Genomic DNA, 24,072 nt, shown 5'->3' on the forward strand with positions numbered 1-24,072 from the left:
GGGGCAGAAGACTGAGCATACAGCCTTCACAAAGGGCCTGTTAAAACCACAGGAGTCGAGAGCCATCCAGAGGAAAACCTGACTTGGGCAGCTGATGGTCACTAGGGAGAGAGCCTTTTGGCCCCCAAAGTTTTGGGGCATTTTTCCCACTGCTCTGCCCCACCATCCCCTCTCAACTACTTTAAGAAGGTCTCTGAGCCACAGTTCATCGCAACTATCATTTATTAAAAAATATATGTCTCCTTGGAAGGAACACTGGTCAACCAACTAGTGTCATGCTTGCTTTGAATCTCTGCTTTTCTTCCCTGGGAGGGGTAGAGGGTTGAGCATCATTCAGACTACATCACTTCACATCAGAGAAATCAACAACATTCCCAGCTTACCCCCTCCTCACCAGAGTCATCATCGGCCACCACTTCACCCCTCCTGCCTTCAATCCAGTGCACTGCCCAGGGAAAGCTGCCACCCTTTCTTTACCTACACTCTGGGCCCTAGACTTTACACTTAGCCTAGTCATGCTTGTAGGAGAACTGTTAATAGATTGCCTAAGTTTGGATGGTAGCACTCAAAGCATCTTCAACATGTGTCGTTTGCAGTGGTTGTGACACAGTGGGCTAGGAAACAACAGGCTCAACCCTAGGGCTGAGCGTATCCACTCTCTCCTCCCCTGTGTTGCGCCTCCAGTGTGGAGCTGAGGGAGGTATGGTGGCTTCAAAGGAGCACAGGAGGGTGGCATGGGGCCTGAGCCATACCTGCTGCCTGCATCTGTGGTCAGAGAAAAAAAGCCCCTTGACCACAATCACCGCCGTATGACTCTGGGAAAAAGCAACAAAGCTTCACATCTCAACAGTAAGTGAATCTTAGCTCTATAGCTCAAACTGACAGCATTAAAAGTCTACTTTCTTCTTGAAGAAACAATAAGCTACCAGCTTTTACTGAGGGGGTGGGGTAGGTAGGGCATATGAAGCAGCTGTGGAAAAAACCCAAATCAAACTTTTCATCACGCGGCTGGCCAAGCTCAGGGCTCTCCCACTGTCCCAGCACAGGGCTGGACAGCAAGTGACTCCCCATCCCTGCCAGTGGGCCCCATGACAGGGCCTCAGCTGAGCCCAGCACGTCCCTGGCAGGTGAGTGAAGGGACACAATAGGAGCCCCGGCTCCTGTCAGTTCTCACCTGCTCCCCCTTCTGCTGATGGGACGGCCCAACCTGGGTCATGTAGTCTATCACGAGGTCCGGCTCTTCCAGAACATTATGAGCCTTTAGAACACAGTCAAATTGGATTCTACGCATTCACTTAAATAGTAAAAGTAAAATTTGGAAGAATGAAAAGGCTGACACAGTAGCACAACATGGTTTTGGTTTAACAGCAGCTTAAAAATGAACAAAAAGGAAACCTCTCATGCAGACACATCAGGTGGCATAAAACAATCAGCAATTTAATATGGCAGGAGCACCGTTAGCCATTCTCTGGCTCCCCACATGCGGGCCTGACTTGCCCCAAGGGCAGCATCAGCTCTTGGGTCACGGCTCCAAGCATCTGACCCCTGGGCAAAAGCCCTTTCTCACTGTCCTCTGGCTGATCCCTTCTAGAGAAAAGCCTAGCTCTCAAGGGAATGACCAATGTGGGTGCCCTCAGTCCAGCACTTACTACCACTTTCACTTCCTCCCCAACCAGTTGGGATATAAGATGCCATCTGATTAGAATATGAAAATTAAAGCATTTCTCTAATAACACAGTACCATTGATGAAGTCTCCATAGATTTTCTAGTCCAAATGCGTGTGAATATATATATATATTATATGAGAGAGTATAATATATATATATAATAATTTCTATATATTTTATATAAATTACATATATATATCTATATATAAATAAGATACTTTCTGTCGCCATGACACTGCGCCGTCCTGAGCCGCAAGGCCACATACAGATCGTAGCAAAGCCCGGGAGCCTCTCCTCATGTGGTGTGAAGGGCTCACTTCACAAGCCGCGCAGCCGTCCAGTCTGTCTTTCCATCAGTCCTCCTCTCTTCTCTTCTGCTTGGTTTTTATGAAAACAATGACTCTGATGGATTTGCACCTGTGCTAGTGCTTGGGAAAGGTTCATGCAGGCATGGGCACAGTCACATGATGAGTGAGATGGCATCATCCCAAAATTAAACTGAAACAAAACAAAAATTTAAAAAAACAGAACAGGACTAGAAAACTTAATTTTTGGACATATCTAAAAAAGGGGACAAGAACAGTAGTCATTTGTTCTCCCCGTGGGGACAGGAATGAAGAGGGAGGAGGGAAGAGGGACTTGATTTCTTCTGCTCACAAGAGAATGGTTGGAGGGGATTCTTCAGAGTTTTTCAGGGGATGGGACCCAAATGTAGTGCCCAGACTGGTCCTCAATGATTTGTTTGATTTTGTTATAAATCTCTTCCAGTGAGTCACCCTGTACAATGGCTGAAAAAGAAAACAGAATTATCATTATGGTCCACAGCAACCCCTCAAACCCTGACAGTCTGGTTCATCCCAACCAGCCCACAGTTCAGCCCAGCTTGTTCACTAGGTGGCAGTCCAAGAGCCTGGGGCGGTGGGGAAGCTAGCGGGCACTCAAGGCCCAGGGCCTGAAGTCAACTTGCTGAGACAGTGACACTGGGCGGCAATGAGTAGGAAAATGTGTTGCTCAAAAAAATGTTTACTGAGCACCCATTAGATGCCAGACCTTGCAGTTTGTACTGCTCTTGGCTGCCATAAGGCCAGCAGCTGGCAATTCTGATGCAGCCTCATTGGAAGATTTGGAAAATCCTGGTTATCCAGAGCAGGAGCTGCAAGTCACAATTTCTGGCAAGATGCAGTGCTCCTGGGGCCATCACATCTGCATTATGTCAGAGGTCAGCGCAGCAAACAAGGACACAGTGGCTGACAGAAAACGGAGCTCCAGGACCCAAGGTATGCGAGAACAGTTATGAATCCTGTGGCCAGCTAACCTTGTAGCATCACCAGCTAGAGTTTACTCAGCACCAACCTGCATACATAGGTCACCATACTTCAAAAGGTAAGCAACATATTACACAGAAACCTTCCCAACCTTTTAGGAACTGCCCTTCTAAAGTAGGTGACCATATAAACATGCACACACATGTGTGCACACACTGACAGAGAACACCTGAACACCACACCAGGCAACCATCATCATCAACAAATGTTCACTCAGCACGTAAAACATGCAATCAGCCAATGCTGGATGGGGGAGCCTGGAGGGGCAGGAAAACAAACTAAAACAGGGAGCTACAGTCTAGGAAGACACGAAGACAGAATGCACAAAACAATCAAAGCGTTTGCTGATGATGGTTGAAACTATAAACTGGCTAAACTACTCTGGCTGGAGGGCACTCGAGTACTTTGGAAATGCTCGAGCTCAAAAGCAGCCAGAAACTGTGCCAGGCATCTAGGCCTCTTGGAAAAACCTCATAGAATAGGTGTCTGCCTGCTCCCACACCCAAGCTGCACAATGGGGAGACTTACCTGTGAAGTATTCTCCAAACTCCTGCTCCAGTTTCATGGCTTTGTCATAGATCTTATTTGCTTGTTCATATGTCTGCCTTCGGTTCATTTCCCTTCCAAAGATACAGAAGAACATAGTACCAAACTAGATTCTATGTTTTGATTAACATAAAGGGTTGCTCCAGGCCCCCTGGAAAGCTGCTTAGCTGCCCTCTGAGAACAGTAGTGGCCTAAGGCTCAACATCTTCCCCAAACTTCTAGGTCTTAAAGCTTAACTAGGGGCACAAGCATGAGGACACAAATCCAAAGGAGCCTCCAGTGAACAGAGAGGGACACAGACTTTCCACTGAGTACCCACTGGGTCTTACCCCTGCCCAACAAACCACTTGATTTTTCATTGCCTTTCCAGAGCCCTCTCCTAGCTGAGAATCTCAGCAAATACTTACATAAGCGCTTCAATGGACTTGGGCTTGATGAAGATGGCAATGGGGTAAAGTTGCGACTGCTGCAGCCTCTTGATAGCATTGCCAGAAACATCTAATATGCAGTGCTTGCCCTGAAAAAGAAAGGACTGCCATCAGTCCACCTAGTCTCCATCTACCCATGGTGCTGACCCCAATATCCACCTGTGAGAAATGTGGGGCCACCTAGAGAGGCCTGGAAGATTCTACCTCTGAGGTACCCAGGCTCCACATTTGGCTCCTACTATCCAGAAAAGGCCACATCTGTAGATGCAGGCAGGGTGATGCTCTGGGGTGAGTTGCACAGAGGAGAGAGACATCTCCAACCAGGGGCTGGGAACATGCAGAACAGGCGTGGTTTTGGTCAGCACTGCCACTGGCTAGGCCATGTGCTGGAAGGATGAGGATCCATGCGGCATTCTGGCAGGAGCATTTCTGTGCCTCCCTTCAGGGGTAATTTTGTAGAGCGACCACTTCTCTCCTTACCCTCTCCGCAACTGCCCTCACTGACTGGATGCTGGTCCCATAGAGATTGTCGTTGAACTGGCCTGCCTCAATGAACTTGTTGTCCTGAATATCCTTCTCCATCTGTTCTCGGGAGACCACAAAGTGGTAGTCTTGCCCATCCACCTCATTATCACGCCGAGGCCGGGTAGTATCTGCAGGAAGAGAGGAAATGCTCTGTGGCACAAGGACAATGTGCCAAGCCCTCACGCCACCAAGGGCTGACTTGTTTGCCCCCCTGCAGGGCCCCAGAGTCACTCCAGATGAATGGGGCAAAGAGGCTGGGAAGAAGTTTCTCTTGCCTATATCTCTTCTAATCACCAGGTCTCACACACACAAGGAGCTATCTGCTTTAGCTTCAACTGGACCAGAAAGATGGGGTTTCCTGGGCCAAGATCTGGCAGAGAGATGGTGACAAATGTGGTACAGGAGCCAGCAAGCCTAACAAGCTGTCCCAGTGGGCTGGGACAGCTTTGGGGGAATATATGGCTGCCTAATCTCTTCTGGGGGGTTGGAAGTACCCTATTCCCAGAGATACCTAGAACCCAGCCGCAGGCCCTCTCCATAAAACATGAGAGCAACAGTAATTCCCAGGACACCAACGCCTCCCTCCCAAAGACACCCTGGGCTCTCACGTGGTACACAGGATCCAAATTTATGTGGAAATTCCGAAATTAGGTCATCGTTGACTCTGTCCTTCATGGGGCCCAGGATGATGACAGGCCTTGCATAGTGAACTGGGGAGCGAGCATGGAGACAGTCAGTGAGGCCCTCACCAGACGGCCTGACCTCCCTCCTCGTCTGCCTAGAGCAATGAGGTGCTGGAGCCACTGCTCAGACAGAGCAGCACATCTTCAACCATTTTGCCTTTTAACTACAAAGACATCAAAGAGGCTTTAATTTGAGAATATCTAAGTCCAAGGCAAGTATGAAATCAGAAGCGTCTCCCTTTCCGACAGATTCAGGAGAAATCTGTGCATGGGCACCAACAGCTAAGCAAGGTTTTTCAGAGCAGCCATTGAAGAGAGGGACCAGAGCCTCTCTTTTAGCAGTGGCCACACACCCACTGAAATTGACCTTCGCCATCTCTCGTCAATCTCTCCTCTGTCTCCATGGCCAACCAGTTTGGGTCCCATTACTACCAGATTAGCTCAAAGGCAAGACTCTCAGAAGGGGGCTTACTTTCTTGCCGTGTCACTGGCTCATATGACAGAATAGCATCCTCCTGTCCTTCTGCAACAAAAATTGAAGACATGTTAGCACTTTATAATCTGCCTCCTTGTATCCTCATCTCCCTACAACATTCACTGCACCCCAACCTCTACCAGAAAACAGCCTTGTCAACTGGTTCTTGCTAACAATTGTGCCATGGGCTTGTCTACTGCCTGCTGGAATGAAAGCACAGGAAACCATTCACCACCCCTGAGACAGGAGTCAGGAGTCCTCTTGTTCAGCAAAATATAGCTGAGCAAAGGAACATGACCCAGAAGCCATTAAGCCTCCACCAAAAACCACCCCAATGTCCCAGGACTCTTCTTATAGATAACAGTCAGCTCTGCTCAGTTGCCCTCTTGCTCCACAAAGAATCACAGGAAAAGCTTCAAGTGACGGAGACACACTGCCTGGGTCCCTCATCTGTAGGCAAGGAAGTCAGGGCACTCGTGTAGGTCCCCAAAGCTGCAGCTGAACTTTACCCTTTTTAGGGTCTGCCTATTTCCCTGCACTGGAAGAAGCACCCAGAAAAGTGGCACAAGGCTGGGCTAAGGTCCCCAGTGCCCTTTAAGAGCAGTACTGAGCCCTGCTCGTCCCACACAGGAGAGCTCCATCTATCCTAGCAATGATGAGGACTTCCTAAGAGTCACCAAGCAACTTGGTACTGGCTGCTGCTGCTAAGTCACTTCAGTTGTGTCCGACTCTGTGCGACCCCATAGACAGCGGCCCACCAGGCTCACCTGTCCCTGGGATTCTCCAGGCAAGAACATTGGAGTGGGTTGCCATTTCCTTCTCCAATGCATGAAAGTGAAAAGTGAAAGTGAAGCTGCTCAGTTGTGTCCGACTCTTAGCAACCCCATGGACTGCAGCCTACCAGGCTCCTCCGTCCATGGGATCTTCCAGGCAAGAGCACTGGAGTGGGCTGCCATTGCCTTCTCTGGGTACTATGTACTAGGAGGTCTCACTTTGGTAGCAGTGCTAGGGAAGGCAGCGATATTTGCATCGAGCCCTGGGATGCATTCTCAGGGCCTCTAGCTACAACTCCTAAAAGGCCAGTAGTCCCAAACTTCATGGGGTTTGAATTGTGGCTTCTCTGGCCTGGTCACAGGATTTCTGTAGGAAACCTGAGCTGTCACCTGGTCATTTAGCCCAGCAAAAAGGCAAAGATACCAAGCCTTCACCCAGGAGGTACTAGTGACCTGGAAAGGCAATTCAGGACAATATCCCCTAGGAGCCATTCTCCTTTTGGTCTCTGAGCAAATATGTGAACTGGCAGCACCTACAGCCCCAAGTGCCTACAGTAGGGATGCTCCTAAGTCAAGTCCTGGCCAGAAGTGCAGGGCATATATTCTCTCCTTTAATCCACAGCCTAAACCCCATCCCACAGGGACAAAATGGCCACAGCATTTCCAGGATCTCCAAGTGTACATGGCTAAAAGAAGCACTAGCCTCTGAACAGATATGGCAGCCATGCAATGCTGGAATGAGGATGGCTGGGACACGTGGTAGAGCTACATGCCATGGGGAAGAATGACACACACTTACTGGAACTGCTTTCGCTGTCACTGGTGTTGGATGTCACTCCCTCTGCAAGCCAACAAGAAAGAGACTCTGATTCAGAACACACCACTGAGAGGTCATACGCAGCACAAAACTCAAATGCTCCAAGAGCCGAATGCTGAGCTGCCAACCAAGTCAGGCCACGGGAGGCCTGCCACATCAGGCTACCAGCTGAGAGGTGCAGCTCCAATCCTGAGACCCTGGCCACCTCACACTTGTCCCCAGGGTGCTTTCAGTCTTCCAAGGCCCTCCATTATAGACTACCAGCTTCCATTCTCCATCTGAATCAAGAGAACTGACTTGGATGGTTTCCAAATCCTATCTCAGAATGCATCTCCCAATGCTGTCAATAGGAAAGGAAAGGCAGTGACAGTGGCAAAGAGGAGCCCAGTGAGCAGGCTGCTCTTGAATTTCCTCCCCAGATAGAACCCCTGAAGAACAGAATTGTGCGGTGTTTCAGGACTAGGGGGCTAAGCACTGGGCTGGATGAACAGTCACCAGGGAATGACATGTTGGCCATTTGGTGGAACCAACAGCCCTCCTGACATCGCTACCCGGAAGGAGGGCTTGGCCCCAGTGGTGAAAGGGGATGCTCCTCCATCCATGAAAAGACGAGAAAACAGAGACAACAAATGAAGAATACATGGAAGATAAGATGATCCTCTTGTCTCAGACTGTTGGGACCCACCCATATCTGAGTGGGCAGAGCAACTGTACTCACAGGAGGCACAAAGCACAGTTTGGCCCAAACAAAATGCACTACTCCCAAGATGACAGGCAAATGGAGATGAAACATGAACAAAACAAACCATGGAGTGAGGCATTGCTCGTTTCAGCCAAGATGACACTGTTCCAGACTGATATGCTGTGGCCCCCAGGAAAGACTGGCTGAGTCACCCATGCTAGCTCCTGAGTAACCCACGGAGGAAGCACCTTTACTCTCATGCCTTTATTATTCATGGAAGGAGAGTATCTGCTGAGAGAACCGGCCGGGCATGGCTGCATGTGTGCACACACGCACCTGTGTGCACAGCAGGGAGGATGAGGCCCTGTCATCTAGGTCCCTTCTTTTTTCAACTCTAAGATTATTTTCCAGAGGTGAGAGGATGGTCAGAGTTTTCTAAGCTAAAGCACTAAATATACATAGTCCATAAAACGCTCTTGAGATCCCCACCCACCCAGCCCCTTAGAGACGCTCTGGAGAGCCAGCCTGCACCATCTGCTGAGGGCCCTGAACCTGCTGGGACATTCCAGATGTTTGCTGGGTAAAGGGCTTCACAGCACTATCACCCCCTGTTTAGACAGACTAAAACAGCTAAATCTTAAGCCCAATCCTTTAGTGTTGTGTCACTGGGAGAAGATTACAGCGGGCACTGTTGAGGTACCCCTCACCTCAACAACAGGCTAGAGATGAGCTGAGTGGTCACCCCTGGAGAAGCACCTGCTGCCCCCCTCACTTGTAAGGTGGAATGCCAAGACAGCTCCACACCATTTCAAGGTACAAAAGGAAAAAACAGAGATGAATGACAGGCTTTTATTATGGTTGCAGGGATCCAGAGCAAAAGTGTGACACTCAGAGCCACTTCTACTTCCTCCTGTGGTGGCATCCATCCTCACAAACTCTCTCACTGCCGTCCCCTCCACCCAACCCCACGTCCCTTATAACCCCAACCCCAGCATCTCCACTCATGCCAGAAATACAGTTAACAGTATGTAAGTTTGACTTACTCAGGTTCTTTGCTCCATAATAATCGTCACTTAACCCAGGGAAGTCCTAATTTCACAGACAGCAGAACAAAGAGGGAGGGAGGGAAGAAGGGAGGGAGGGCAGGAAAGAATTGGGGAGAAGAAAGAAAATAGAGAAAAAAGACAAGGGGAAGGAAGAATACAGAGACAGGTGAGCATCAGTGACAGAGTATGAAATACCACGAAGACCTATAGCTACAGTGAGGTTAAGAACTTTGCTACAGGAAGAACGTCCCGGGTCAGATAAAATGCCTGGACTTCATGCTGCCCAATTTGCTGCCAGAAGGCCTCGGAGTGAATGACCTCTTTGAGGTGGTCTAGAGCCTACACGGGCTGACAAGACAGACAGGTGACTTACCAAGGCTTGGAGTACCTGCTTTGACTAAATTTGTAGTTACAGAGCCATTTCTGCTTTGCCCCTGAAATCATCATTTCCCTCTGAAGGTGAATGAAAAATCAAACATCTATGTGTGGTAGACAGGCAGGTACCATAATCATCATCCCAAGGAGCTTCCCAATACTGACTTGCTCTGTCCAAACCCTTCAGGGAAAGCTTCATGCAGTCTGAGGTGTGGCCTTCCAAGCTGACATGAGTTGTGCAGGCCACAGGGGATGAGCTCAGCTTCTGAAGAATAAGCACTAGGCAGTTTCAACTCTTACCCGACAGCCAGTTCCCTCCCCCATTCAGCTAGGCCACTCAACAGTGAACCCTCATAGGTTGGGCTCAGCGGGTAACTTTTGGAATCTGCACACACACACAACTGTGGCGCCCTCACCTCAGGCCTCTATCTCAGATGGCCTTCTTATTGAGCTCCCCAGGACTGTGAGCCCTAACCTCTATCGGGACAAGGGCACCCCTGTAATCTACCAGCTACCACCCCAGACCCACGTATCCCATGACCACGAGACACGCTGGCCTAGAAAAAGGACATTCCCTTCCAGAACTAGTTTCCTGCCATCCCAATAGCCCAGGACAGAGGTTTACAATTTACCATGAGCCACGTGAGAAACATTTCACCAGCCTGACCTGGTGTTTAAGGTTAGGGTGAGAGCAGTTAATTTCTGAGGCATATGGCAGAAAAAGAATATTTCTCAGCATTGCAAGTTAACTTAGCCCAGCTTTATGGCCTTTTCTACCAAACCAGTTTTGTGTTTCTTCAATAAACCTTTATTTGGACAATGCTAAGTAATTCCTGTTTGGTGTCAATTCCTTTTAGCAAGAAGGATTTTATTTTGAAAGGTGGCTCTGTAATCACTCTGGGAAGACAGTTGAGTCTGTTAGACCCATGTGAACATTCTGTGTGCGTAGGCACATGTGTGTGATTCAAGAACTCGGCCCAACTCTGAGTGTCCAGATAAGAAAAGGCTCTTCTCTTGACACAGATGAGCAAAGATAAGGGAAAGAAAACACAAGCAAAAGAAGCCGGGAGAGCAACACTGAGTCCCTAGACTTAATTCTCTTGAAAAACCATTTTCTAAATTTGACACAGTAGCTGGTAACTGCTCATCAGCACCAGAGCAGAGCTCAGCCTGGCACTCCCAACACTAGTAGTGCCGGGACTTCCCACTGGGCCCCCCTGCAATCACTTCTACCTCAGAGCCTCCAACATCCTTTCAGAAGGAAGAGTTGGACAAAAAAGACCCAACGTCACCCTGTACAGACCAACTTCTACCCTGACTCTGCAAATACGCAGGTACACACACATAAAAACATGCATGCACACAATGGACGGATGGACATGCGTGTGTGCATATGCACACACACACACAAAACACACTTTCCCAGTCTTCAGTGCAACTGAGGCAGAGAGGGTGGGGCTGTGGGTGGTCTGCTCTCTGTTCCCTGCTGCTACTTACGTTCCTGTCCGCTGCTCTCCTGGGCCATGTTTTCTTTGCTCTTGTAAAATGGAAACTTTCGAGAGAGGCGGAAACTCTTTTTACGTTTCGTTTTGATCGACTGTGAAAGAACATGAAGATGGAGGGGAAGGACAGAAGAAAAAAAAAACAGAACAATGGATTTTAAAGCATGCAAGAAAAACTAAAATGGAGACAATGGTGAGCTAAATAAAAGACCACCTCTCACAAATGGAATCTATGAGATTAAATGAAAGTTGATGTAAGAGGAAAAATTATGTTTACAGAAAAATGTTGTAGGGATGTTAGAGGTTTCTACCTAATCCAGACTCACAGCACTCACTGGTACATCCTAAATGACAAAGGTCACTGTAGCCTCCTGGACTCATTCCCTAAGGTGCCACTGATAAACAAAGAGCCATCTACTCCATGTCTCTCTTCCCTCTACTGCTCCGGAAGTTCTTTGGCCTGCGAAGCTCACAGAAGAAAAGGGGTGAATGGATAGAGCCCTCATGCTTTGTTTGGTCTGGAGGGCGGTCGGAGCTCTGAGGCTGGCCTTCCTGGTTGGATGATGAAGCCAGGCTCTATTCAGGGTCCCCACAGCTCCAAAAGGGTCTACAGCCAGGGAGATACCCACAAATGGTTTCATATGCCCCAAGAAAGACAGCCTTCCAGACAGTGCAACTCCAATACATCTTTAGGAACCAGTTACCCAGCTGAGAGGAGTAACCCTGGCTGTAGAGTTTGGGTGCCCCCTTTCTCTGCTTTCTGAAAAGCAGTCAGTGTTCTGATAGGACACAGGCAGCACCCTGAAAAAGAGATATTCTTTTGTGCTCCCCAGTTCTCTTATCCACCAAACAGATTTCAAGTTTCTTATGCCTCTTTACATATGGCTGACTTCCTTGGGGATCCCCACTTACCCTGTTAGATTCAATCATCCCCGTCCTGGCATGAAACTTCACGGTTTTCAATCGAGCCCTTTCTTTCTTTTCCACCCTGTGTGGGAGTGAGAAAGAAGTCCTATTACTGCCAGTGCATGGTCTCAGCAGCCATCTTTGGTTCACTGAATCATAATCATGTCCTGAGCACCAATTCAACACCAAAAAGGAGTAATAATGCACATCCACTGCTTTCAAGCACTTACAGTATAATAGGTAAAAAAGAAATCAATACCAGGAAGAGGGTAAAGAAAGCGTCTCTCATGATCATGACAACTCACCTCTTCTTACTGGGGATCACACCGATTTGCTCACTTTCTCCATGTGGGGTCACCAGTCTCGCCTGCCACCACTCATCATCAGATGCATTAATGACGTGTAGAATGTCACCATAGGAGAAGCTGAGGCCTTGGCTTGGCAGGCAGCTGTCCCGAGTCCGGTCATAATCAAACAAGGCCCTGGAAACGAAGAGTGAAAGATGAAGTTGTTGCCTCAACCCTAGATGGATGGAAGGGTGGTGGAGGATGGTGGAGGAAGGCCAACCCAGAGTCAGCACAGACCCAGCAGCCTTATAGCAGACCGGAAGGAATCCTGTGGGAGACTGCATCCTTCTTTCAGTCTTGACAATGTAAATATTCTATTCTCCCAGCAAGTTACATAAGGGAAAAAACAAAAATCTTTCATGACTCCCATCTCCTCCCAGCTTCTGGACACAAAGTGAAAGTCCAAAGCAGAACACCCTTGCTAGTCTTCTCCCTCAGACACATCCTCCAGAAACAATTTAGCTCTGCCAATGGGCTGTCTCAGTTTATAACAAATCTTCAAAAACTACTTGAAAATAGGACATAAATGTTAACTACAATCCCAAGCGATGAATGGTAAATGATGAAGAAATACAAAAGTGAAAATGCCCTGGGTTCTGTAGCAACAAAGCTAAGGCTGATGTTGACCCACACAATGATAAACTTGACAGGGTCTGTATAAATAAGTCTCCCAATTCAGTTTCTTTCTCTCTCTCTCTCTCATGTATAGGAAAATGGAAGCTCGAGAGGAAGAATAATTTGACTGAGGTCACACACCAAACTAATCTGGGATAGAACCCAAGTCCTCTGACAAGACACGTGGAATAAAGATTAAATGGGAAGGTAGGAGAAGGTGGGAAGAGAGCTATACCATCTCTTGAAAAAAAAAGGTAAGAGACCAGCTAGGTTGTAAGTGAGTGTTATGGAAAACGAGCTTAGAAATAAAGATCTGGGGCAAATTTTGGAAGGCCTTGAACAGACCTGATCCAGTGACCTCTGAAGATCTGGGAGTAAGGAAGGGACACATCAAAAGAGCCTTAGAAACATTAATCTGACCTCATATATGATCAGATACTGGGAAAGGGGGTAGATTTGAAGGCAAACTTAAACCAAAGCTACAAGCTCAATCCTTCAGGACACACCGCTGATTCCTGCTCTGGAGAAGCTGGTACTTGACAGCAGAGCTCTCCTGCTCAGGGAACAAATCCATCTACATGAAAGTATCTACTTTTCTCCTCCTCTGGATCTCTCCTCATATGGAGTCACCACAAACAGGTGAGTGAGAAGTTTGTATTTTTCTACTTGCAATCTAGGCTGTCTTCATATTCTCTGTTAACACCTTTACACACACAGCCGAGCAGAGTTCCCAGAACTAGTTCCAAGACTTAAGACTTCTACCTGCAGTACGGTGGTATGTGGCTCAGCTGGAAGCTGCAAAGGAAAACATACTATTTCCCCCTGTGCAGGCCAGCCCAAATGAAATGGAGAAGGTTGTAAAACTGTGGAGTGTGAAATACTGTTGTTGCTGTTTAGTCACTAAGTCATGTCCAAATCTCTTGCATCCCCATGGACAGTAGCCCGCCAACTTCTTATGATGCAATCCTTAAGAAATCATTGTCAGATTATTTGAAAATGAAAATACCTGAACTTTGACAAAAGACCTTTGTGTGTGCATGCTCAGTCATGTCTGACTCTTTGCGACCCCATGGACTGTAGCCCACCAGGCTCCCCTGTCCATGAAATTTTCCAGGCAAGAATCCTGGAGTGGGCTGCCATTCCCTTCTCCAGGGAATCTTCGTGGCTCAGGGATTGAACCCAGGTCTCCTGAATTGCAGGCAGATCCTTTACCACTGAGCCACCAGTGAAGCTCTCAGAAGACCTTTATCTGCCTCAATTTACACACTCAAAGCAATATGGAGAGAGGCCAAGGTCAGCAGGTTAAGGAGGCACTCCATCCCTGAGGTTCTTTCTGGGCTTTGTGTGACAGAATCAAATCTGAATGCATTTACACTGCATTTGAAACTGAGTGTCCTAAAGCAAGGAAGGTATTCTGTCAGAGGTTCCTCTGAAGAGATGCAAGGTAAAGACCTTATCCTAAGTGACAATGAGAAACACTAAATGTCATTCTGAGCTTCAAAGACTAAAACAAATGTAGTAAGGAAAAGAACAGAGCTTGGATTCAGAACAAATCAGTTTGGAGAGGGAAAGATATTTAAATGAGTTAGGAGAGATTAGGATGAGGTTCTAGAAGATTAGAGGGGAGAGTTTACTGGTTATAAGTTTAAAACATAAAAGGGACAATCCAATATATATTTTAGCACCTCACAGAACTATATTGATGTTTGGCAACAGCAGTAAGAAGCTGAAGTACATATGGTAAAGTGGACATAAACGTTTTGTGGATGAGGAATCCAATTATTGGTTATTGATTAAACATCTGAGATTTAAATAAAACTAAAAGGCCGGTTTACTTCTAAGATGAATTTCAGACACTTTACAATATTAAAACACATAACACAAGCTAAGTAAAAACCAAATAAGTACAGATCCAAGGCAACAAGAATTCCAGCAGTTCCCACTGCAGTGTCAGGAATGGAACTGTTTGACTTGTTTTTTAACCACAGGCATGTGTTCCTTTTACGACTTTCAAAAAATGTAAGTCAATTTTAAAAGGAACTGCTTTCAAATGTTTTAGGTGTTTCTTTTTCTTTTCTAACATATTTCTAAACAACTGCTTCTTCTTGTTTGTTTTGTTTTTTATATTTTAGGCATTATGTATTGGTTTTCTACAGCACTCACCCATCCTTTTTCCTCTGCTCTCCCAACTTAGTTACATCACATTTTTTTGGTTAAACAATATTTAATTTTACATCATGATGTAAGTGGTGTTCATAGATGACTACCCCTTTCCTATAAACTTTTTCTATTTTTTTTTTCCTGGTGGAAATAAATACCTGATTTTTTCATTTGACTACATTTCTACGTCTGTATTGTTTTGTAGCTGTTATTTAACACATAGAAAGCTATTTAGATTTACTATTTCTGTTACAATATTTGAAAGCAAGTTAAAATATTTGAAAGCAATTACCTTTGTGTAGCAAGAAAAGGGGTAAATAGGCAAGGGTTTTTTTGCATATGCTATTGTAATATTTGAGATTTTTAATTATCTATATACATTAATTTCATTAAAAATTAATATAAGCTCATTATAGAATATCTGAAAAATAGAAAGCCTAAAAAAAGAAAAATCACATTTAATGTATCTTAGAAGTAACTCTTCATACTGTTGTGGTATTATATAATATTGTATAATAAACACACAAATCAAAAAACCACATATTTCACTAAGTTAAAAACATGCTATGTATACACTATTTTGCAACCTTAGCACTTGAAATTGTTTCATTAATATTGGAAATATCATTGACTATTTTCCAAAACTAATATTTTAAATGATGATACAACAGCCTATTCTTAAGGATATCCATTAAGAAAATATTTATCACCATCTAACATGACCAGATACCACTCTTCTAGGCACTTTTAAAATAAGAAAAAAAAAAAAGGCACAGGGCAGGGAGGAATCAATAAACCAAACATCTGACTTAGTCATTTACTTCAGATGAAGAACATGTTTGGCTCTAAGTTCCCTGGGAAACAAGGAAAAAAGTTAACTTCCCAATAAAATGTGGTACCTGCATTCTATCTCATAAATTTGTGAATGAGCAATACTGAACAACAGAATGGACAATGTCTTTTTTAAACCATGATTTTGTGAAAAACATAGCAGCACAATAATTGTATTTGAAATTCTGAACTACAATATCATTCTCAGTTGAGAATGTAAAAGGTGAATTAACAAGAATTTCCTTTTCTATCAATTGGAACTGCAAATGAGTACAGAGCTTTGTAGAACATCAAAGCCTCAAAGGTCATTTCATCCCACTTGCTATCTAAAAAAGAAAACCCCTTTGATATTCTCTAAATTTCTTTTCAGTGCAAGCATTTAATGAGTCTCAGTCTTTCCTAGGTCTTCTCTACCAGGCTAAACATTCAAAATTCCTTCAACAGTCCTTCCATTGTCGTGATCTTGCTTTGTTTTCCAAATCTCTTCCTGCTGAAATTTTGTTTGACTAAGAGCTGGAAAAGTTCCTCACAAACAATGAAAATCAGTCCCAGAGATGCACAGGGCCTCATCTAGAGTTGTTTGGTGGTCAACTCAGACCAGGGCTCTTAAATCTCAGAAAAATTCTGTGAGGTCTAAGTCAAGGTCACATTTTTTAACAAGGAAAAAAAAGCTAACTGTCCACTTGGCTCTGTCTGGAAAATACCTTTCTTCCATTATTTACATACTCACTGACTTTAATTGGCAGCACTGTGTTTGATCGACGGGAGATGCAGAAGCAAATTCAGTCTTGGCCTTGTACTATGTGTTATAGCGAGAGGCACAGGACAGGACAAACCAAGGCCTCGAAGTCTTTGGAGGAGCATAGGTCATATCGAGCTTGGGGAATCTATGAGGAAGTGCTGACTTTTGAACTGGGCCTCAACAGGGTTCAGATTTCAAAAGACAGCGGCGATAGGGAGAGGCCCTTCCGGTGAGACGGAACAATATGAGCAGAGACTCAGAGGCAAGCAGCCCAGGATGTGTGCTGGGGTCACCAGTATCCACGTTTGGCCACATGGCAGGGCATTAGGGAGAGCAGCAGGCCAGGGCCTGCCTGTGGACAGCCTGGAGTCCAGCTAAGGAGTCTGGCATTCATTTAGGAGGCCTTGTGTGACTGACTTCATTGCCTCTGCTTTCTTTTTTTTTTTTTTAATATCATTACTGGGCTAAACTTTCATATGGAAGGCAATTCACTAAAAGAACAGGCCTGAGTAGTAAAGTGAAACCACCTTTCAAATGACATACATTTCATGTAAAGGAAAAAGTATGTAAATTAGCCCTAGCCCTTAATAAACTTTGAAAAAATATCGACTACCTACCTAAGATCTTTAAGAAGCATGCTAAACTGTAGCCATCTAGCAGTAACAGTCTCTCTTATCAACAGCCTAGAAACATAAGGAAGTGACAGGGATTGGCACCTTGTTAGAAATGCTTCCGGTCAGGCTTGGTAAGAGGATCAAAGGGCACCTTTCTCTACAACAAGAATATATCCTCCTGCCTGCCCCTTTTTATCCTTAGGGCAAGCACTCGGGAAAATCAAATGCAATAACATACCACCCCCTTTAAATCAGACTAAACCACTGTTCCAGAGCCAAAAATCCTACACATGCAGAGCCCAGATGACACAGCAACCAACCTTTCCAACCTCTGACTCAAACCAAGGATGAGCAGGAAGGAAAATGCAACACCTATATATCTCTGGACACCGAAAGAAAGACCATAATTAATGATTCTGTCACCTTAGTCCCATCTCACGTGTGAGCTTATTGACAAGAGATTGTGCTGGGAGACTAGAAACCTCAGCAACTCCTTACCTTTTCTGGTCTAAATAAAAAGAATTTCATGGGGGTCTCCAAGTTAAGGACTGGTCAGGTCAGAAGGAAACACTACATCAGGAGAGAACAAAGCTTATGAAAATATTATCATCCACAGCCTAAGAACACAGCAAGTGGTCTACATAAAAGATTATTCTTCAGCCCTGGATATGTCCATGCACCTCAGTGAAGCAAAGGAGAGCCACTTGTCAAACATCACGGCCAGGCCAAAAAATACTGACTTGTCTTTCAGTTCAGTTCAGTTGCTCAGTCGTGTCCGACTCCTTGCGACCCCATGAATCGCAGCAAGCCAGGCCTCCCTGTCCTGACTTGTCTTAAGAGCAGGTAAAGAGCATGTTCCAGGGAAAATGTGGCACATAAAAACAGAAAGCAGGCAATGAAGCCACCTTCTGGAACCACATCACACCAGCACAAAAAGCAGATGCTCATTTCCTAGGGTCTGCAGGTTGGAGTTCCCAAGCTAAGTTTCAGCACATCAGCTTTAAATGCCACTGCCTGTGACCCCATGGATTGTAGCCTGCCAGGCTCCTGTCCATGGGATTCTCCAGGCAAGAATACTGGAGTAGGTTGCCATTTCCTTCTCCAGGGGATCTTCCTGACCCCATGGGTTCACAAAGGGTCGGGCACGACTGATCAACTAAGCAGCAACAACAACAAGAGCTGCCTACAGGGATGATGCATGCGCTCCGGGGGACTTTGCCTAATCTTCCTCTCAGCTGGGACCTCACTGCCAAGAGGGAAAGCAGGAACATAATCAGCTCAAAGTAAACAGATTACTAGGCCCAAAGTCTCTGCAGTTTAGGTCCTAAATTTTAAACTTTGGGTCTGAAAGATCCAGAAAAAGCAAAAGCATCTGGCCCAGTCGCCCCTGTGTTGGGGAATAGGAATGCAAAGAAAATGACAGGAAACTGGTCAGGCAGGTTTCTCAGAGCAAACAACAGCACTTCAGCCTCAAAGGCAAGTAGCTGCTTCCGTGTGCTCACCTAGTAGTGTGACCACCTCTCTGCCTTTGGCTCCAGCCATCTGCCTGGCCTGCGAGGCTCTGCATGTCCCCTTGAAGTTCCCAAGCTAAGTTTCAGCACATCAGCTTTAAATGCCACTGTGTTTCCTAAGGAGAAAGCATCGTCAAAGGTCTTGAAATATATGTTGTTTTAAGTGGTGATCTTTCAAATAGTATCCCCTAAGAGATGCCCACTAACTTCCCTGGAAGTTCAGTGGTACAGAATCTGCTGCCAATGCAGGCAGCTCCTCCCAGGCATAACCCAAGTCCCACTCTTGTCTGTGACTGTGCCCACTCCAAATTTCCTTCTTCCAAATTCGTATTATGTATTTAGCAGTGATCTTTCTTAATATTTTCTGTTTATTGCTGTTTCATTCTTGTAGTTTTTTAATCCTTCATATTATATCCCTTTGGGGGATATAAACCATCAGCCCTTTGAGGACTAAGGCCATGTATGATATTTGTGAATGGCGATTAGACCAAGTTGGGGTAGGGAGCACAGAATACCCTCCCAGTTACCACCCCACAACAGGTTCTTCCATGAAAGTGAAAGTGTTAGTCACTCAGTCGTGTCCAACTCTTTCTGACCCCATGGACTGCAGCCCACCAGGCTTCTCTGTCCATGGAATTCTCCAGGCAAGAATACTGGACTGGGTTGCCATTTCCTTCTCCAGGGCATCTTCCCCACTCAGGGACTGAACCCAGTCTCCCACATTGCAGACACAGTCTTTACCATCTGAGCCACCTGGGAAGCCCCATGTTCTTCCATAGTATTGATATATCCCTCCCATACCAGTTGGGAGATTCTGCTTTCTTCCTCTGGTCAGTGTTATGGGCTGAATATTTGGGTGCCCCACTTCCAAGTTCATATGTTGAAGCCCTAACCCCTAATGTGATGGTGACTGGAGTTGGGGCCTTTGGGAGGTAACTAGGTTTAGATGAGGTCATGAGGGAGGGATCCTCATCCTAACATTACTGCCTTTATGAGAAGAGGAAGACAGGAGAGACCTGGATCTCTCCTCAGAACACATTCAGGAAAGGCCATGTGAGGACACAGCAAGAAGGTGGGGCGAGTGGGGGGCTCACCAGAACCTGAATTTGCCAGAACCTAGAACTTGGGACTTTTCAGCTCCAGAACTGTGAGAAATATATGGTTGTTGTTCAAGCTACTCAAGCCTACGGTATTTTGTAGTAGTTGCCCAAGGTACCTGAGACAGAAAGTACCTGATAAATGGCACATATTACTTAAAAGTTGAGCAGCCCCTCCCTTGCCTGGTCCATCTAAAGGATACACAGAGAGCTATGCAGCGGCAGTAATTCATCATCCCTTGATCTTAGAGTGAGAGTCAAAGTTTCTAGCAGCTTCTGAAGAGCAACTCAAAACCCCAAACTTGAGTACTTAAGTAGACACAAGATGGGCCATCACAAGAGGAGCGAATGCAACTGGCAGCCAGTCAGGAGTCCCTGGCACATCTCGAAGAAGGGAACATGGAGAACAGGGAAGGACACTGTTCTCCTCAGCCCACTTCAGGGTCTCAGGCCTTAGAATGCAATTATGAAGTTAGAGAAGCATTCACAGGTTCATGATGTGTGAATATTCAGGGTTCATAGCACCTGTTGGATCAGCTGAGGTGATGATGTGTCTAGGACTGGTGTCTGGGGTATACGACAGGCAATTCCAGAATCACTGATACATGAAACTGTCCCATCTTCTGGTAGCCCCCAACACTATATAAATTCTTGTTGCTTTTTAAGATGCAGATTATCATCACTTCCAATTGTGTCAGATAGTGAAGCCTGTCAATATTATACCTTGTTGGCATCTTAATCCACAACTGAAACTCATTAATGAGCAAGACAAAGTTGGACCCCCTCAAGCATAATCCTGGGCTAAGCACAGAGTAGCGTAACAAATGCTTGTTAACAAGAAGGAGCGTCTTCCAGCTTTCTTTGATGACTCTCACACTGTTTCTTGAATCAGGACTACAGATAGGGCATGATTTCCTTCCGAGAAGGGGAAGAAGGCTGGGATGGCAGATGGCCAGCCAGAAGGCCAGGACTCCCAAAATGCCTGATGCCGTCCAGTGGCTGCATAAGAATGTAGCCAGGTTAACAGGAACAGACTTTCAAAAACTATTTCCACAAATGTACTATCAAACCTCTTGGTAATCTTTGGAGGACAAGGTCTTTTGCTTATTTATGAAATTAATTAATTAAATATGAACATAGAACTTGGAGGTCTCTGGAACACTGAACTTCCCTGTGTCTTTTTACTACCTTCACATCAGAACAGCTTGAGTTAAACCTGACCTGGTCACCCTGACCCTGAGCAAAAGGCTGGAGAAGCATATTTCTATGGACTTTTCCAGGGTGGAAGGCAAATGAACCAGAAGAGCAGAGGCCCCAGACTGGGCACAAAGAGGGCCTCTGTTCACCCTGTCTATACTATTTAAGAGATGTTTTTAGTATGGTGAAGGGTGGGAAAGGCCTTTCCATTAAGTCACTAGTGACTTTAAAACCAAGTCTCATTTTCCAAGCACTGTTATCTGTCCTTTCTCCTGCTGACTTGCTCCACAAATCTCATTTCCCCTGTCATCGGTGCAGTTGTAGCTCCCTAGGGCTTCACCTGCTACAGCCTTGGTGCAGCTGCAAGAGAGTGGTATTTGCTTCAAAATAGTTTTGCAAGCCCATGCACATGAGAGGAGGATAGAGACTCGGGGGAAGGGAAGGGAGGAGGCTCATGTCAGAAGGGGAAGCAATAGAGAATAGAATTAGAGGTGAAACTCCCATGAAAAGGGTTCCTTACTTTAACCACCTGCTGCACACTATCTTCTGTGTGGATGGTAGGCTGCTGGAGGGCAGGAACCACTTCTCCTGCTTCCTTGACTCTACCCCCACAACCACACTTAATTTCTCAACCCTGTGCTTTACTGCTTTGCATATAGCAGGAGTTAAAGTAAGCATTATGCTCAGTTTTCAAGTGAAACAGAAATAAACGTCTATTGTGACAAATAAGTCATCATTCCTAAGTATTATGATTACTTGTTAAAAATAATTTCCCCAAAGCTGGTGAATCCAAACTGATAGGAGAGGAGCCTAGGAATCTGTATGTTTATTAGCATGCCAGCTGATTCCTATCAGTAAGTTTGGGAACTGCTGAGAGAACCATATTCTGGTCAGAACAACCAGGTTCAAATTCCAGTTTTGGAACTTCTCAGCCATCTAACTGGAGTTTCAGTTTTCTTACCTGCAGAATGAGAACAATACCTACTGTGTAGCATTATTAAAAGAGACTAACAGAGGTCCCAATGCAGAGCACGTATTCCCTAAATGTTTGTTCCCCTTCATCCTGAAGACACTGGGAACTACTGAAAGCCTCTGAGCAGATCATTAGCTTCAACATGCTCTGCAACCCCAGACAAATGGCTGCCCAGCCTCTTTCATAACACCTCCAGTGACAAAGGATCATATTTACTATCTCCAAAAGCAGTCTATTCCATTTTCAGACAGTTTTAATCATTAGCTCTTTCTTCCTTATGTAGAACTGAGATCTGCCTTGGGTGACAGAACAAATCTAATCCCTTTTCCACATGATAGGGTGATGCAATTAATTAAGATAAGGACAGTGAGGAGGAGTAGGTGTGTGTATGTGGAGGGGAGGGGTCCATTTGGAACACACTGCTTGTTTGAAGCACTGGGAGGGCAGCACCAGGCACATGTCCAGCAAGTGGTTGATATGCAGGTCTGGAGTTCAGATTCAGTAAAGGGATCAGAGTTGTCATTTACATGATGAAAGAATTTGAAGCTGTGAAAATAAATGACACTGCTATCTGTGGGGCAGAGCTAATTAAAGGTATTGAAGAATGGTCAGCAAGGTAGAAAGAGAGCCTTTAAAGAAGAAAACTGGTAAATTCATGAAAAGTACTGTGGTGAAGAGGTCAGACCAATGGCAGAGAATCATTGAACCAGTCACCCCAAAAGAGTTGGGCTTCTGCCCCTCCAGAGTCTTCTGGAGTTGCTTGGGACCACACCATCATGCTGAAAAGCAAATGCACACTTCCTTTCCTACTGAGAGACAATTTGAAGAAGTAGCAGCAGCAAGTACAGACGACTGCAACATTTTCCAGCCTGGATGCTAAGACTGATTTCTCCAAATAAGGCTTCTATGCTTCTATCTTTGGAGAAACACTGCTTAGTATAGTCCCTCCTGGAGATTAAAGAACAGTAAAGAACCCTATCTCCCTCTGTTTAATCCTGCATTTGCCCAACTTACTGAACCACTGATTTTTCACACAATACTTAACATCTTGAGAAACCAGTGTTTCCTGGCACATAATTTGGCAAATCTGGTCAGCAGAAGAGAGACAATAGTTTACAGGACTGTTGGTATCGAGGGAAATTTTTTTTCTTTTCAAAAATGGAAGGAACTTGAATATGTTTAAATGCTGAACAAAAGGAAGCCACTGTCAAGTTAAAAAAAAAAAAAAAAAAGGCCAAAAACAGGCACTAGAGTGAGCCAGGCTCCAAGCTTTGGTAGAGGGTTAGCTTAGCGAAATACCTTAGCTCACTACTCTGACCATAAAATATTATTTCCCTTGATGAATTCTAGTGATTACAAATGTTCACTATTCTAAACCATATTTACTTTCCTCTGAGGATACAGATGTTATCTAGATAAGGTTAAGAGCAGATGATATAAACTGTATAAACTGCTTCACTAGAAACAGAGTGCAGCCTCCACCCTTCTCCCCAGAGTCAGACAGAATGTGTCCCTTGCTAGGACCAGAGAAGGGTGTTCCAGGTCTTGTAGGTCGGGAGCTGATGCCCCACTCCCCCTGCCCAGGCAAGGACAGCTCTAGCGCAGGACAGGCAGAGAGGGGAAATCTAAAAATAAAGCTCTCCAAAGAAACCGTCTTGCCTAAAGAGCAGCTTCCCACGCACACTGGAGTGCCACATCTGCGGGGGCTGGAAGCACAGGAATGGAACAATTCTGACCAAGTCACATAAGTATTACCCTTTTGAGGGAGGCAACAGCACATATGAATCCCCCCATTGGCACCCCAGTCTAGGCTGCAGACCCAGAACAAGGGCTGAATGACAGAAAACAGGAGACTGAAAAGACCACCAGTGAGTAGCCCAGCCTTCCTCCCGCTCTCCTCTCTTCACAGCAAACGTGAAGAAAGCTGCTCTCAACACAGAGGGAATCAAGCTGAGGGTTCATTCTAGAAAAGAACCATGAAGGAGTCTAGTGGGCTTGAGGCTCAAATCTGGACTCCCTTGGCTCTTCTCCCCACAGGAGGGTCAGGGACTAGCAACTGAGGAAAAAGAAAATCAAGCACCGAGAGAAAAACTGCAATTAGCATTTACATCGGTTGGCTATCGTCATCTCAAACCCCAAGGACAAAACAGATGTCATGTTGCCAGGCAACTAGCAACTGTGTAGCCTCCCTTCCACGCCCCCAACCTGGTATCAGAGACCACTAGAAAAAGTTC

At 45.6% G+C, this 24,072-nt stretch overlaps 1 protein-coding gene across 8 annotated transcripts in view; it reads right to left on the bottom strand.

Annotated features, from left to right (window-relative positions):
• Positions 1-1,336: 1,336 nt before the first annotated feature.
• DLG3 (discs large MAGUK scaffold protein 3) overlaps positions 1,337-24,072 on the bottom strand; it is a 52,388-nt gene continuing 29,652 nt past the window's right edge. For 3 of the 8 annotated variants that reach the window (XM_070365599.1, XM_070365598.1, XM_070365597.1), the window contains 9 exons: positions 12,057-12,233; positions 11,758-11,833; positions 8,966-9,011; positions 5,648-5,698; positions 5,101-5,202; positions 4,448-4,620; positions 3,947-4,056; positions 3,522-3,613; positions 1,337-2,456 (listed from right to left, as the gene is read on the bottom strand). In XM_070365599.1, the coding sequence (XP_070221700.1) occupies positions 2,350-2,456; positions 3,522-3,613; positions 3,947-4,056; positions 4,448-4,620; positions 5,101-5,202; positions 5,648-5,698; positions 8,966-9,011; positions 11,758-11,833; positions 12,057-12,233 (934 nt within the window). In that variant the 3' untranslated portion in view covers positions 1,337-2,349. Of the gene's footprint in view, positions 2,457-3,521; positions 3,614-3,946; positions 4,057-4,447; positions 4,621-5,100; positions 5,203-5,647; positions 5,699-7,222; positions 7,265-8,965; positions 9,012-10,840; positions 10,941-11,757; positions 11,834-12,056; positions 12,234-24,072 lie in introns of all 8 variants that reach the window. The other 5 variants (XM_070365601.1, XM_070365602.1, XM_070365596.1 and 2 more) reach the window with 4 other exon arrangements.

This window comes from Bos mutus, chromosome X (genome assembly GCF_027580195.1).
Source record: "Bos mutus isolate GX-2022 chromosome X, NWIPB_WYAK_1.1, whole genome shotgun sequence".
Taxonomy (NCBI): domain Eukaryota; kingdom Metazoa; phylum Chordata; class Mammalia; order Artiodactyla; family Bovidae; genus Bos; species Bos mutus.